General features: G+C 36.0%; 1 protein-coding gene across 1 annotated transcript in view; it reads right to left on the bottom strand.

Annotated features, from left to right (window-relative positions):
- Positions 1-15,002, bottom strand: part of CHSY3 (chondroitin sulfate synthase 3) — a 180,818-nt gene that overhangs the window by 3,278 nt on the left and 162,538 nt on the right. Inside the window, exon 3 of the mRNA XM_013195645.3 lies at positions 1-3,371. This exon is cut by the window's left edge and continues 3,278 nt beyond it. Coding sequence (XP_013051099.2) covers positions 1,806-3,371 — 1,566 coding nt within the window. The 3' untranslated portion in view covers positions 1-1,805. The remainder of the gene's footprint in view (positions 3,372-15,002) is intronic.

The following is a 15,002-nucleotide window of genomic DNA, read 5'->3' as shown; positions in this document are numbered from 1 at the left end:
AAGGCAATGGGGATGACCTTGTTTAAAGAATACAAAAAGGCTACAGCCAGCCCTTTGACTCAGAGTTTACTTATTCCCTTTCGGGGATGCCTTTTTCCTTACATAGCAAATCCAAAACAGCTACCCACAGATAAGAGATATTAACTGACCTATGCACCTTCCCGGTGCCTTAGGAAATTTATCAGGATATCTTCACACAAAAAGACATGTTAGCAAATTCCAGTCTCCTGGTTGTTGTTTGAAAGGAAACACAGAGGAGGTCAGTTACTCTTGAAAAAGTATTTAGCATATGAAAACTTCAGTCATTGCTTACATTCTTTTGCCCAGTTCATTCTGAAATACAATTTGAAATCCAGGGTACTGAGGTTATTGGATGTACCCACTGTATTAACTTAAGTTTGGCTGAATGCTGATGGTTTCTTGGATGACTTTGAGCTCTAACCAAATTGTAATATGAAATGTTACAAGCATGTGGTAAAAATAATTGCAATAAATCACTGCCTGAACTGAAAAGAACACCTTTTGAAATTATTCTCTTTATATTCATATATATATATAGGGACATAAGCACACACACACACACTCACACACACATAAATATATATCCCCATATAAACATTTCTCTAAAATACAAAAAGTTATTTTCATTATTTCTTATGTTGGTATCATTTTAAATACTTTACTGTGTAAATCAGTAATATGACAACGTCAGGCTGTCCAGAGAGATAGATCTTAACATAGTCTTACAACCTCCACTAATATAAATATATTGGCAAGGAATTTTGACCAGCAATAGTAAATTCTGAAACTTAAATAATTATTCTACAATTATTTTAATTTTAACAACAAATTGCTTCTGAGTACCAATATTCACGGAAAACATTAAAAAAAAAAAAAGATACAGCTTTAACTTCTAACACTCTGTATCAACTGCAGCTTCAAGAAGGGAATGTAAAAGAAAATTATATATTAGAGACTCATTCTAAAAAGAGAAACGGCAACTTATACTATATGTTTGAAAAAAATAATACTGTATGCCTGCACTTTATCATAAATTACCATCTTGTGTCATAGTTTCTTGCCTGCAAATGAAGGACATTGGTTCACAAATGTCCTGAAGTGTACATGAGGATTTGATTAGATTCTGTTCCTTGTGAAAATAAAGTTCATTTACACTTAGAGTGAACAACAATGAGGAGTTTGTTATTCTAATAAGACATTTAAGGACCTTGGTAGCCAGTACCAGCTGCATTTGCAAGTAACTCCTCAGTTTTTCTTTTTCTTTTTTTTTAAAAATAAAGTTACAATCATAGTTATTCATTTACTTTAAAAATTTTAAAGATGAAGAAAAGTAGTGTTTATACATATAAGTCCTGATATAAATTATAAAACTCAAGTTTATCTAACAGAGTTCCATCCCCAGAAGAAGCATAAAGCACTTTTGTGGTACCTTCACCAGAAAATATTTGTATCACATCAAGTCTGAGAAATGCAACAAAAATGATACTGCATCCTAAAGCCAAAAGAGAACACTCTTCTGATGCAGTCTCTCATGGTGGATGTGCTCCACGGGATCGTATGATTGCCATGACTCGACTGACTTTCAAATAAAGGAAAACTGACAATTCACCTAACCAGTTCAGTAGGTATAAGAAACATCAGTGAACAGCAGACTCATCTTGTTTGAGGTCAACAGTCTTTGGAAGACAACAAAGAGGGAGTTTAAAAATACAACAGCAAAATAAAATAATAATAATAATAATAATGAGGTAAACTCCCCTTAAAAGGCCAAATGGGTTGAGATGTCAGGAGAGAGTTCGATTGTACCTGACACCCAAATGTTTCTCTAGCCAGAGTTCAGCAAGCTGCATGGTAGAAGCAAAAGTACTTGCTTTGGACCCTAAGCACATTTTATATTGTTTTGGATCTAAATTGGGGTCACACTGAACTGGGTGAAAAATATGAACAACTCCTACTTCTTGACTTCTAAAAGCCTTCAAGCCAGATGTTATCACTTTAGTATAGAGGTCTACATCCTCAAGTCCCCAGCCTTGAATTGAGGTATCAAATCCACCAGCAGTAAGTAGATCACTTTTGTAAATACAGGTTATTCCAAATCCATACTCCCTCCAAAATCCAGTTCTTTTTGTGAAAACAAAACTACTGTCAGCTGGAGGATTGCCTCCATATACTACTTTTGGATCATATTGGCTGAAGATGATAGGGTAGTAAACCTGTTCTCCCTGAATAGTGTTCTCTCTGCATCGCTGGAGGAAGTCTGGTGTGAATATCAGATCAACATCACAGAACAGAAGCAAGGTGCCATTGTCAAATTGAGATGAGGCCATTTCAAGACCTAAACCTCTGGAAAACTTTCCTGCCATAGGAATCAGAGTCATATCTGCTGTAGGATACTTAATGCTATATTCTTTCAACAGTTCTATGTGTTTGCTGGAGTCTTGGCCTGACTCAGAACTGAAGAGAATTATTGCCAACTTTACATTCTGCCTGGGAATCAAGCAAGTCTTCTCAAAGTTATCCATAAATCTCGAGAAAATGTCAAATCTTCCTATAAGAGGGACAAGAATATGTATTTTCTTGTCACTGCGTCCCCCAATGTCTTTGGTGCCTTGGAATGATGAGGAAAAAATCTTTAAAGAATTTGAAAGAAAAGAAAAAGATTTTGTGTCAGTGTTGGTATCCTCCAGCAGGCTTCTTACATCCAGTTCTTCTGCTTCTCTGAAGAAAGGCTTGCTAAACAATTGCTGAAGGTAAGCATGACGTCTTACTGGAACTGTAACTTTCCTTCCTTTGTGCCTTTTGTACAAAAGCAGTAAATCCAGGATGTACTCCACCCCATGCATAGGATCCACCCTACGGTAGCCATACTGTATTTCCTTGAAATCAATCAGCCTTCCTCTAGATCTTGAGTTCTCATTTATCATTTCCATGACTTGCATCACAGCATCATCCAGTGCAGCCCGCAGGACACTGCTCAGGCTCTGCCGGGGTGGCTGGTTCTCCACCATTGAGTAAAGAAATTTTCCTGTTAGGAATTCCCACTCGATGACTTCATCCCTTTCATGTGGCTGGAAATGATTGAAAGATGGTAACACTCCCAGTTGCTGATCTTCCTTATTTATTTCACTGTTACTGAGCTTGCTCATGAGGGCACGTTCCCTATGGAGCTGGATGGTCCGATAGCGCAGTTCAGAAATTTTGCGGCTCAGTATATAATTGTGCAGCCTGTATTGGTAGGCTGGTCTTTTGTTTGGATGAAGGGTTATGGCTGTGTGAATCTTGCTGTTGTGAAGATCTTGAATGTAACCCTTTCGATTATGTTCATAGTTTTCATGAAACAATTGTTGCATCTAGAATAAAAGACAGGAAAAAAAAAAAGACATTAAGTGGAAGTGCTTCTACCTACAAAATGAAGCACATTGATACTGTTTATCATTAGGAATTTTGATAGATCATAGATGTTTTCAGGCACAAACTTTAATGTATTTAACAGCAACTATTGGTTTTGATTGATTTTAGTCTCAGTTTCAGCACAGCCTGCAGTAAGTAAATACTGTCCTCTAACTAAACAGAAGGGCAGATATTGTGGGATTATCTTTATTTAATCAAACTGCAAAGGTCTGTAGGTACTGCAAAGGTCTACGATTTCCTGTGTGCAGGCTGAATCAGACTGTTCATGAAACACTGTCTTCAGGTACATATGATTAGCAAAGATCCTTACTAAAATTTTAGCATCACTGAAAATTTTTCCTTAAGAAAATCTTGGATTTATATCTATGCAGCACATAGTTGCCTGCACTTCCTACAGCCATACACAAATGGATAGTGCTACTTAATATTCATTAAGCAAACGGACTTCATTCCACCACAATTTTTATTTATTTATTTATTTATTCCTGTTGGGGACCAACAAGGGGACAAAGAATTAAGGGACTGAAATTTAATCATTGGAATATGTGTGCTGGCAGCGATACATCTAGTAGTATGTCAACTATATCACAGATCATGCTAGTATAATTCATCCTAAGTAATTTCCAATGTATTTCTGTGACAAGAAAAGTCATTCTACTTCTGTCAAATTACTAATTGTAATGTATCTCTTAACTTTTTAGAAGACCTTTTATGGCTGAAGCACAAGTCTAAGATTTAGAATACTTGGACTTTATACCCTTCTGTGCTAACAGCTGAAGTATGAACAAGTCATAAAACTTTTTCTGACTCAGCCTCTTTCCTAAAAGTGCACATAGCTCATTAGACATTTAATGTTATGAATATTCATTCTTTAAAGGAGAGCAGTATGGAGGAGTAACACATTAAGTTCATAAATATGGACCCATAAGCCTTTGCGAAGTTAATACCTACAAACTCCATAGGAAAAAAAAAATAATTTTCAGTGAATAGTAGGTAAAGAAGAAGAAGCTGTTCTTTTTATCTGAAAACAGACTGGTCTGTAATTAAAACATAAGGCAAATGTGTTAATTAGGTAGAAATTGTTCAAGGAGGTGTAGTAAGCTTGAGCTATAATCAGATTTGAGATTTGTATTGAAGTTTTTCTTTTATACACTAAGGAAATCAAGAAAGGTGGCATCTGATGACACAACATAGACTAGAAACATGTAGCCCATTTTACTGCATTTTTTTCTAGAACAGAAGTCTTGTTACTAGAAGTAATAATAAGCATAGGGTAACAAATGTAAAATAACTCTTAACAAGCTAAGATCCATGACAATTGTTCAAAAGTCCATTACCACGTACAAGGAATACACATGAGAAACACAGGGTTTCAATACAAAGTTTCTAGAATCCCCCTCCCCACCCAGGCGCTAAATGACTCTGGTTGAAGAAACATTGCTAGTCAGCTCAGCATTTTTGAGGCTATGGTCACAACATGGAGAAAAAAAATCTTCCTAATTCTGCAAACTATCTTCAGTGATCTTAACTTCACTTTTAACATAGCAGATATTCCAGAGTGAGAGCACCAGTGGAAAACATGTATATAGTTAAAAGAAGACTCAAATACTCCTAATTCATAGAACACCTCCTGTCTAAACATGTCAGACCACGTCTTATCTTGAGAAAGAGGTATTTTGGTTCTTACTTGAGATGAGACGAACCAGCAACATGGTTTGGGTGATTTCCTCGCTACCACAGGAAACAGGCACCAGCGTTATCAGTACTAAGTCCCATAATCCCAGAATGGTTGTGGTTGGAAGGGACAACCCCTCTGGTTAAGCATGGTCACCTACAGCAGGTTGCCCAGGATCATGTCCAGACAGCTTCTGAAGATCTCCAAGGAGGGAGACCCCAAAACCTCTCCGGGCAGGGTTTCATCAGTAGTGCTGGTGAAATCAAAATACGGCTTCCTCATGGATGAGAGATCAACATTGGCAGGACAGGCAGATTACAGGATGAAGGACTGAATCCCAGAGAAAAGTGCTTGGGAATGGCCTGGGTGAGGATGCCTTATTTTTGTAATAATCATTTTCCCTTCTCCCTCTACAATTTACATTTTGAATCATGAGAAAACATCAAATGGTCAGGTGAGATTTCCGTCTCTCCAGTTGTAAGCTTCACTCCCTTCCTTGCACAATTTATTTAAAGCTGTCTACTGTGTGTTCTGCAAGTTGACTGTGCTTTTATATTTTCCTTTCAGTCACAAATCCCAACAGCTAGATCTTCTGTCTTCTTAGGATGCCAAAAGTACTAGTGTTTTATTAATCATAAAACTACTGGAAAGGTTATGTTATTTTCCAGAAAAGAAGTTGAATCTGTAATTTTCACATTTAGAATTTCACATTACAATCCCCTTATAGAAGAGAAAGAAGATGTATAACTTCTTTTTAAATGAAAGAAAGAAGGGAAGGCTGTTTAATTACTGAATGGCATCAACATCCTTCTCCACAATTCCTGACACTCCTCTATTTCCTAAGTCCTCTTAAGCAAAGAATCACTTGAGTTTCTCTTCTTCATCCATAAAAATGTTTTTTGAGTAAAACTGAAACAACCATAACCACCTTTACAAATTTACCTTATCTGCTTATCTGAACAGCAAGTTTCACTTAAAGAAGTATATATATATATTATATATATATTTTACCCCAAAGATTTTTAACAGATGATAAACTGCCACTGTAAATCTAAACACTATCTTATTGTGCAAATTCTTCCATAACCGTTGACTAATTACAAGCTTGGCTTCACAGCAGATTCATTAGCAGCACTCATTCAACAGGAATATTCTGTTAACATAAATAGTGCATTTTTATTACATTCCAATTTCAGATGCCTTAGTTTATTAGATATGCTCCACTGAAATCATAGTGAGAAGATGTACTCCATTATACTAATGACTTAGCCTTTGATAATCAACAACAGATTAACAGCAGCAATGAAAAAAGTTTGCATCAACTCAGTAATATAATATTTTCACACATATAGAAAACTGTACTAATTCATTTTCACTGCTGTTACTGAACAATTTTAATACATCTCAATAATGAGAAAACAGTCCAGAACATATATGACACTGAAACTATAAACTCTTCCTGAAGATAAGAATTTTTCTTATTTGCTGTTCACCCATTGCACATCTTAATTCCCAAACGCTACTATAATACAGAGAACAAATAAAAGAGAAATTCAGTTCTTGAAACAATATGCTAACAGAATACTCCAAATTTCTTTTTTTTTTTTTTTTTTTTTTTTTCCCCTTTGCAAAGTGCTGGTATAGTAGTCAGAACAATGACTGATTTCAAGTAATCTAGTGGAAACAAACTTAATTTTTGATGGAAATATTCTATGTTGGAATTCTCTCTCTCTCTCTCTCTCTTTTTTTTTCTAAAACAACTGGTTTACTTTTATGGAATTTCAGATCTGAAATTTGCATTGGCATTATCAAAATGCTGTTTTTCTCAACTTTTTTTTTTCCTTTTTTAAATCTTGGTGCCACATAAAATATTTATTTATTACTATTTTCTGTAGGAGAAAAATGTCTTCTTATAATTCAAATTCAGCTAAATGTGATGCTTTTCTCTGAAATTTCTAAATAATAGGTCTGTTTAGTCTGGTTCAGCCTAGGAAGCAAAAGGGAAGATGGTTAGCTTTCTTGAATGACAGATTTGTGCAATGGCATGAACTGGTCAGTGCAGTCATAAGTGACCTGGAAAAAGAGGTGACTTGGGAGGCAGTAAGATATAATAATCTAAACTAAAATCATTCAGCATGGTAAAAATAAATCTGCCTAAAAAAGTTCTCATGATTTTGAATGTCTAGGTAATAAAATAGATTAAATTCTCTGTAGAAAAATGTACAGCACTTGTGAAGAAGGCAATCCTAATTACACCTGAATGATAACAGACTGTGTGCCAGTTGTTAGCGCTCTGGAAAGTTATACAATAGGCAATTCTATGCAAATGTCACCTCACTGTTCAGTTGTGCTGAAAGAACAAGCAAATGGGACACATGCAATCATTTGGACAAGTCCAGAGTGAATCAGAAACATCACTGTACCATTGTGTAAGTCCATAGTGCACCTGAATCTCAAACACCACACACAGGTACCTTGTCAATACCTTGGTGTCCCATCAAGGGAAATCAATAACATAGGAAGAGAAAGGCACTAACCAAGGTCATCAAATGATCATGCACGTGTACCATTAGATGACTAGGGTGGAAGAGAGTAATCCAGAGAGGGCCATCCCCAAGATAGCACCATAAGGGAAGTGGATAGGAATAATCACTGTCTCCTCTCACATTGAGAGCTCTGACACATGCAGTAATGCTCTCAAGATTCAAAAACAGAAATGCAAATACTGACATAGCTCAATCACAGAATTTACTGGTACAACAAGCTGTGGATGAAAAACTTCTACATGCATTTCAAATCTGAGTGGACAGCTTAATGGGAGTCTTCCAATATTGACATGTTAAACACAAAGATCGAATTTCTCTACACTACAGATTGGTGGTGCTGAGGTTGAGGCTGTATCACAATATGCCTTTATTCTCTTATATCTGTCCCCGCTTCTACAGGTTTCTGCAGAGAAAGCGTACTTGGTCAAAGGAACATTTCCCCTGACATGATACAATCACTTTACTGAATCACTTTTACTACTTTTTTACTGAAAGTAGTGAATGGGAGAAATTATTTTCAATTCAATAAAGGGATGCACAGCGTTTTAATTTTTCACACTGCATGACTTTGTGACTTTCCTGAAGAGTTTGCTGCCTTCAGAATAATTCTTACAGCACAACTAACACAAGAATTGGCAAGGGTTTCTGCTTGCCTCTTTTCATGCCAGCTGAAATTAGAAGTTGGCAAGAAACACCGATAACCTAATCATGCTCAAAGGAACTCTGAACTGCAAGCAGGAACAAAAGAAAAAGAAAAAAAGAAGAAGAAGAGAAAAGATAAGAACCAAATTAGAATAAAGGCGATGCTTTATTATTGTGGGAGAGAAATACAATAGATAATACGTAAGCAGAATGTAATTTGCATTGCAAGCCCTGAACTCTTTGCAATCTTAGTGTCTTACTGATTCACTGATGTAATAAAAAAGGAAAGTTCTTACTACAGACACACAAAAGCCCAAACCAACACACTTTTATTATTGCAAAACTATCATTCATTAAAAGATAGAATGCAAATGGTCATTTTTAAATCAACAGATTTTTTTTCTTTGAGTATTACTTAAAACAGTCTCTCCGTAACAGTGAGGACATGATACTTAATCCTCCATCCACTCCAGGTATTCTTAAATCCATAATACTACTAAACTGTCCACCAATTTATCTAAACTTAGCTTTTAAAAAATTCAGAAATATGACCAAGAACTATTACTGTTTTTTCTTCACCCTGCTTTTTAGAGTTTAGGTCTCCAAAATATAAAGAATTATTCAATATTTTCCGATGATTTCGAGAGACACTTCATCCATATGAGGAATGTATATAAAATCTGAGCCTGGGGTGATACTGTCTGGCTGAACACCAGCAACGTAAGTACCTGAACCAAGGAGAAAGTGAAAACAAACAAAAAGACAGTTCAGGTGCAGGCTGAGATACAGCTACAGGCACAGTAGGATGTTCTCAATAATATGTTGTGGAATACAACGCAACTTTAAGCTTTCCAGTGGGTGATCATAAACTTCCAGACATGAAACAGATTTCTGCAAGTCTCATGGCGTAGTGTTATGAGAAAAACTGTCAGCCTAAACAAGATAAGGATTAAGACTGAAAGTACAAAATGCATATGAACTGGATAACAGAGTGGCAACAACTAGTTGTGTTGAAATGGGGGACTGTTAGTTTAGAGGAAAGTTATTTACAGAACCTTCTGGGTAACTAGTGCACTGGCACAACATGTGGAGCACAGCTTATGACACAAAAGAGAAGGCATCATGATCAGACAAGAGGAAGAGACATCCAACAAGAAGAGCCAGGGAACTTGAAGCAGTAGTTTCAGAAATTCCAACATACAAAACCATACATCCATGATTATAGGAAGTAGGTGATTAAACGTATTAGGAAAGTTGACCTTTTAAACTGGGAATAACTGACAAGTAAAGAAAACGTAAATATATTAAAGAGAATGTAAGTATATTAGCAGACAAGGTGATGGAAAATTGAACAGAGAATGAGACATCAGTGTTTCCTCCACCGAAAAGAAAAATGAGATTCTGTGTTTCATTGGTCAGTGTATTTCTGAAAGACACAGCAGACAATTACAGACAAATCTGAACCTGCATCTTTATCAAAAGTGTGGGATCAAATCAATGCCAATGAGATTTGCCAGGACTGCAAACTGTTCTATTAGAAGAACGTAATGTTATTTGGCTTTTTTAACTTCAGAAAATGAAGGATAAGGATCACACTGTCTCTGAATATATTAAGAAAATAAGAGAGAGATTAACTAGAGCAAACTAGCCATTGGATTACCTGGGTAGGAAATTACAAAGGAATTTTTAGCTGTCAGAAGAAAAAGTTTTAGATCAGATTTTCAATACTGGTAATATATATAACTTTGAGTTTCATCAGGTTATAAAAAACAGATTTCTTCTGAAAAGGGGAATCTATGACTTGAGAGATCCACTCATTTTCTCCTAATGATAGTGTTTGTTTCTTAGTAAGAATTAATTACATATTAATTGGCAGCAGACAAGCTTCTTACAGATATTACACTGAAAGTACTTTGCATCCTTTCTCTATTCACAGTTCTTAGCCAACAGCAGTATCTTATGTTTCCACTTAATGTAACATCTAACAACCAGCTTTACAACTTAAAACAATAATTGTAATAGCCTTATTTTTATAACAAACCCATTTATTTGTAGTTTATAATGCATCTGAGTAACAACTTTGTGGAATATTTTGCCACAAAAACAGAACAAGGATTCATGGTTTACTATTCACATTATTGTAAGGGGTTGAATACCTTCATACTATGCACATCACTTTAATATATGATGCAGCCGGGTACAACACAGGAAGAACTGGCTTATAATTATAATCTAAGAGTGATTATAAAATGCCATATTTACAACAGTTATATCTTCCTGCATAGTGACAGGCACATCTGCTAATTCTTCCTGGAGAAATAAGTTTGTGCCAATAAAGCAGCAGAAGAAAGTGCTGAACACTATATTCTGTTTCACTCATCATTAACAGACACATTAAATAACTCAGGCACCAGAATCAACAGCCATCCTGCTGACATTGTCCCCAGCATGAACAAAACTTGATGTATCAATTCCAGCTCTGGCGTGTAGGGGCTGGTAAGCAGAAAATTTACAAGTACACACCATGAGTTCAATTAATAGTGTTTCACCATTAGGACTGCTCACTCACTACAATGTGGTCTATCTTCTTATTTACAGTTAAGCTAGATATGATATGTAATGTTCATAACAAAATAAATTCATAATTCAAAATAACAGTTTTTTTGACTCTTGTAATCAGTAGAATTGTGCGTTACTTGTAACTCTTCTGTTTGCTCACACCTTAGATTAATAAATCATAAAATCATAAAGCTTAACATCAAACCTTTACAGAGTGTTTACCCACATCTCCTTTCTCACATGAGCCAAGCCATTGGTCTGAAATAAGCTCAGCACTCTTTACGCCAAACGATATCAAGGAAATCTGAGATAAGGCTCTCATGAAACAGTACTGCTCTGTTACGAGTAGCAGATTTTTCTTGACATCTCTTTTTTGGCATAGCTTTACATTAAAACAAAACAAAACAAAACAAACAAACAAACAAAACCACTCCAGATCTGAAAGCTTTCCCTCAAAGTAGGAGAGACAATACAAGAAGGATGTATGAAGTCATGCTGTTCTTTTATATGATTTTACCAACTCTTCTGTTATTAGGAATAGGTCACCAATCCTACAAGCCTGTACAATGAAAAAGCCTATGTTAAAAAAGAATGCTAAATACAAGAACTTCTGGATGTTAGGAAAAGATTCTTCACTGAGAGGGTGGTTGGGCACTGGGACAGGCTCCCCAGGGCAGTGGTCATGGCACTGAGGCTGCCAGAGTTCAAGAAGCATTTGGACAATGCTCTCGGACATACAGTCTGACTTTTGGGTGGTCCTATGCGGAGCCAGGAGCTGGACTTGATGATCCTTGTGGGTGCCTTTCAACTCAGGATATTTTAATATTCTATGATAAACCAACAGCACTGACATACAAGTACTGCAGCACACCTGCAAGAAAATAGCAAAATGTCTAAAATGACCCTCTAAATTACCTAAGTGAAACAGCTGTGGAAAATGTTGCATTTCAGAAGCCAACAGGTTCAAGGAAGCTAGGCCTTGTCCCTTTCAACTCTCTTGGGTTTGGCCTGCCTAGTGCCACTAACCCTCTCCTTAGGCTCCAACCAACTTTCAGAACAGGAGCAATATGGGTAACAGGGAAGGGGCAAAGGATTAACAAATTGGTAACAGTACAACGATGACAATGAGCAATAACCCTGATTCATGGACAATCTTCTTTCCATTTGTGTGTAAAAAGGAGAAAGCTAAAAGTGCTGTGTTATGTGTGCCACCACACTCTTCACCCTTGCAGACAACAGCTAGCTCAGGTGTTTTGATGATGCTGAAAATGTTCCACTCCCTATTCTGGAAGAAAAAGGAGAAGCAAACACAGGGAAGGTATAACTGATTTTCCCCCAGGAGCTTACAGTTAATGTAATTCAGTGATCTTCAGATTTGTGGTTGTTCTTCCCCCATAAGTCATTGGGAGAGCTCTGGAGAGGACAGCATATCCATGCTTTCATGGAGTTACACAATGAGACACTGGCAACTGCACTGAGTCTGGCTGTGTGGTCAGCCTTGGGAGCCAAACAAACCCCCTCTCAGCACGGACTGAATATGCTTGCAGTCCAGCAGGAAAACTCACCTGCAGTTCTGCCATCCTCAGGCAACACATCTGTGGTTAAGATAAATATTTCCAAATGATTTCCAAAATGTTCTTGGGTTTCCCTCCCCATTAGGTGAAGTGGCAACCTGCCCTTGTGTGAGAGAAACCCTCCCAAGCCCCCAGGGCCACACTGTGCAAACTGCATCTCACCCAGGTTCCTGCCATGCTGCAAAGACTGTCCCAGCTCCTGGTACGACCACCCTGCACCTCGCTCATCCCTGATGCCTCACATAGATTGTCTGGGAACCTCTTGCAGAAACAGGGATTCTGACTTTATTCTTGCAGGAAGGACAGATTTGAGACCTGGCACCCTGTGTGAAGGTTGAAGAGATTGCTGCCTTGGTTTCCAAGCAAACTGTTTCACATCTGGGAGAAAGGAGAGCTGACAGCTGTTCTCTACTTGTCAGTGTGTCAATGAGCTCTAAAACAATTTCAGATGTGGAAAGACTGTGTCAAAGGTGGTTTTTGTTAATTATTTTTATTATTTTTTCCTTGTTGGAGCTTGCTGACAGAATAAATGCTAATATTTATTCTCAAACAATTCTTTTTGGTTGGAGTTTTCCTAAAAACAAGCAGTTCTTTTAATATCTTATAGCTCAGAGATACTGTGTAGCATCCTACAATAGTATCTATATAAAGGACTTGGAAAATACAGTTCTTTATATATACAAGTTGTATCTTCTGACTGTAAATGCAATGATGATTGTCCTAGGATCAATAGCAGTACAGTACAATGCTCTCATGCTAAGCCCATAAATAATTTGCTGTGATCAAGGTAAGGAAAATCAATTTTCTTTCCAAATGCTAAGATCTAGATTTCAGTGATTTCTCTTTTAGATATACAGTATGAGACAGGAACAGAGTCGATTAATAAGCAATATTTCATAATTTTTAAGCTATAACTTTCATTCAGCATTTCATAACTTTCATTCAGCATTTTAGACACAATAAACACAAACTCCTTCAACATTTGTATTCATGTTCTTTTGTGATTAAAATAGCATGATTAATTTCGTTATGCTGGTCTTCTCACTACTGTTAATCTGAATCAACTATTCTCTACAAAAAAAAAATGCTAGCTATTTCAGGTGCTTTAGACATAATTCATATTATATTTAAAGAAAAAAGGCATTAATAAACTTACGGAAAGATAAAAATACATCTTCAGTGTAAGTCACAAAAACTTTACAAAGGTTTCTATATAAAACTTAAACAGAGCATTTAAAAATGTTTTTATCTATAAGTCATAAGCATTTCTATCATTTCTATTATGTAATTTAAAAAAAAAAAAAAAAAAGCTTAATCCTTAACTTCAAGGAACAAAAGAGGTAAATTACTTTGTTAACATCTTACCCTTAAGTAGGAAAATTCCTGAAAGCATGTTAGAACTACTATTGAACCATAAAGTAAAGAATGCTTTCCTGTTAGCAAAAATAATGAATGTTTTATTGTGTCCGTGGAGTTATTTATTAAAATAAATTTGAGTTACACTTAACTCTATTACATAATAAATGTATTTTAAAGTGTTTAAGTATTTTTCCTTCCTGATCTTAAACTGTTTCTCACTGTGTTATTAAAAGTAATAAAAATCTCTTGTCTAATACTTATTTCTTTCTAGACAAACTGGGGTGAACTGTCCTGATTGTGCCTTCTAGCACTGAGTAAATGAGAGATTTGGCCATACACAGGCAAAAACATTAAAATATTCTAAATTGCTAGTCGCTAAGACTTTTGAGTCTGAAACACAAACAAACAAAAAAAACTTTAAATGTCACAGATCTGGTTAGAAATATCAAATTCTATCCTTTGGATTACAGAAAAAAAGATGAAACGGTGACTTGATGACTGATTATCTTCTCTGAATTGTTTCAATGTGTCTTGTGAAATGAGCTAATACATTTGTTTAATGATAAACTTCACTAAAACATGCAGTTGTTCATCTGTGGATATGATCAGAGATCTGAACGCTGTAATTATTCTTGTAAGTGCATTATTAGCACAAAAGCTGATTTCACATCACAAATTATACCCAAACTGGAAACTTGGTATTTTTGTGATACATGGATAATACTGCATGGGACTAACAACATATCCCGTTTTTCAGGATTACCCCAGAAAGAATTCTTCCTGAAAAAATTGTGTTTAGTTACACAAAGAATATGAACAATTCCATTATTTTCGTGACAAGTTAGATTTTTAAAGCTCTTGATTTTTTGGATCCTCTGTTTTATTACAGAGTATTTGGCAATATTCTGTGTCTTCTGATACATGGTGCCCAGTATTTATGAATTCTGAGGGAGAATAAATCTAACTGAAGAATCTTCATGGTTTTACTTTAGACTGTTGTCCACTACAGAAACTGTACATTTTAGGTTGCTCTGCAAAAGTTAAAAAGTTCTTCCCTAATTGATTCAGTCCTAAGTCTCCTTTCTTTTGAAGTAACTAATTCAGCAGTTTAAATGTTGAAGAAATTATTGAGAAAAAAATCACTACCGTTTCTCATTCATTTGAAAAAAACATTAAAATCAGCTTCAGGACTATAAACCCTGAGATCTAACTGCT

Source organism: Anser cygnoides, chromosome Z, assembly GCF_040182565.1.
Source record: "Anser cygnoides isolate HZ-2024a breed goose chromosome Z, Taihu_goose_T2T_genome, whole genome shotgun sequence".
Classification (NCBI taxonomy): domain Eukaryota; kingdom Metazoa; phylum Chordata; class Aves; order Anseriformes; family Anatidae; genus Anser; species Anser cygnoides.
This window is presented reverse-complemented; position numbering and strand designations above follow the sequence as displayed.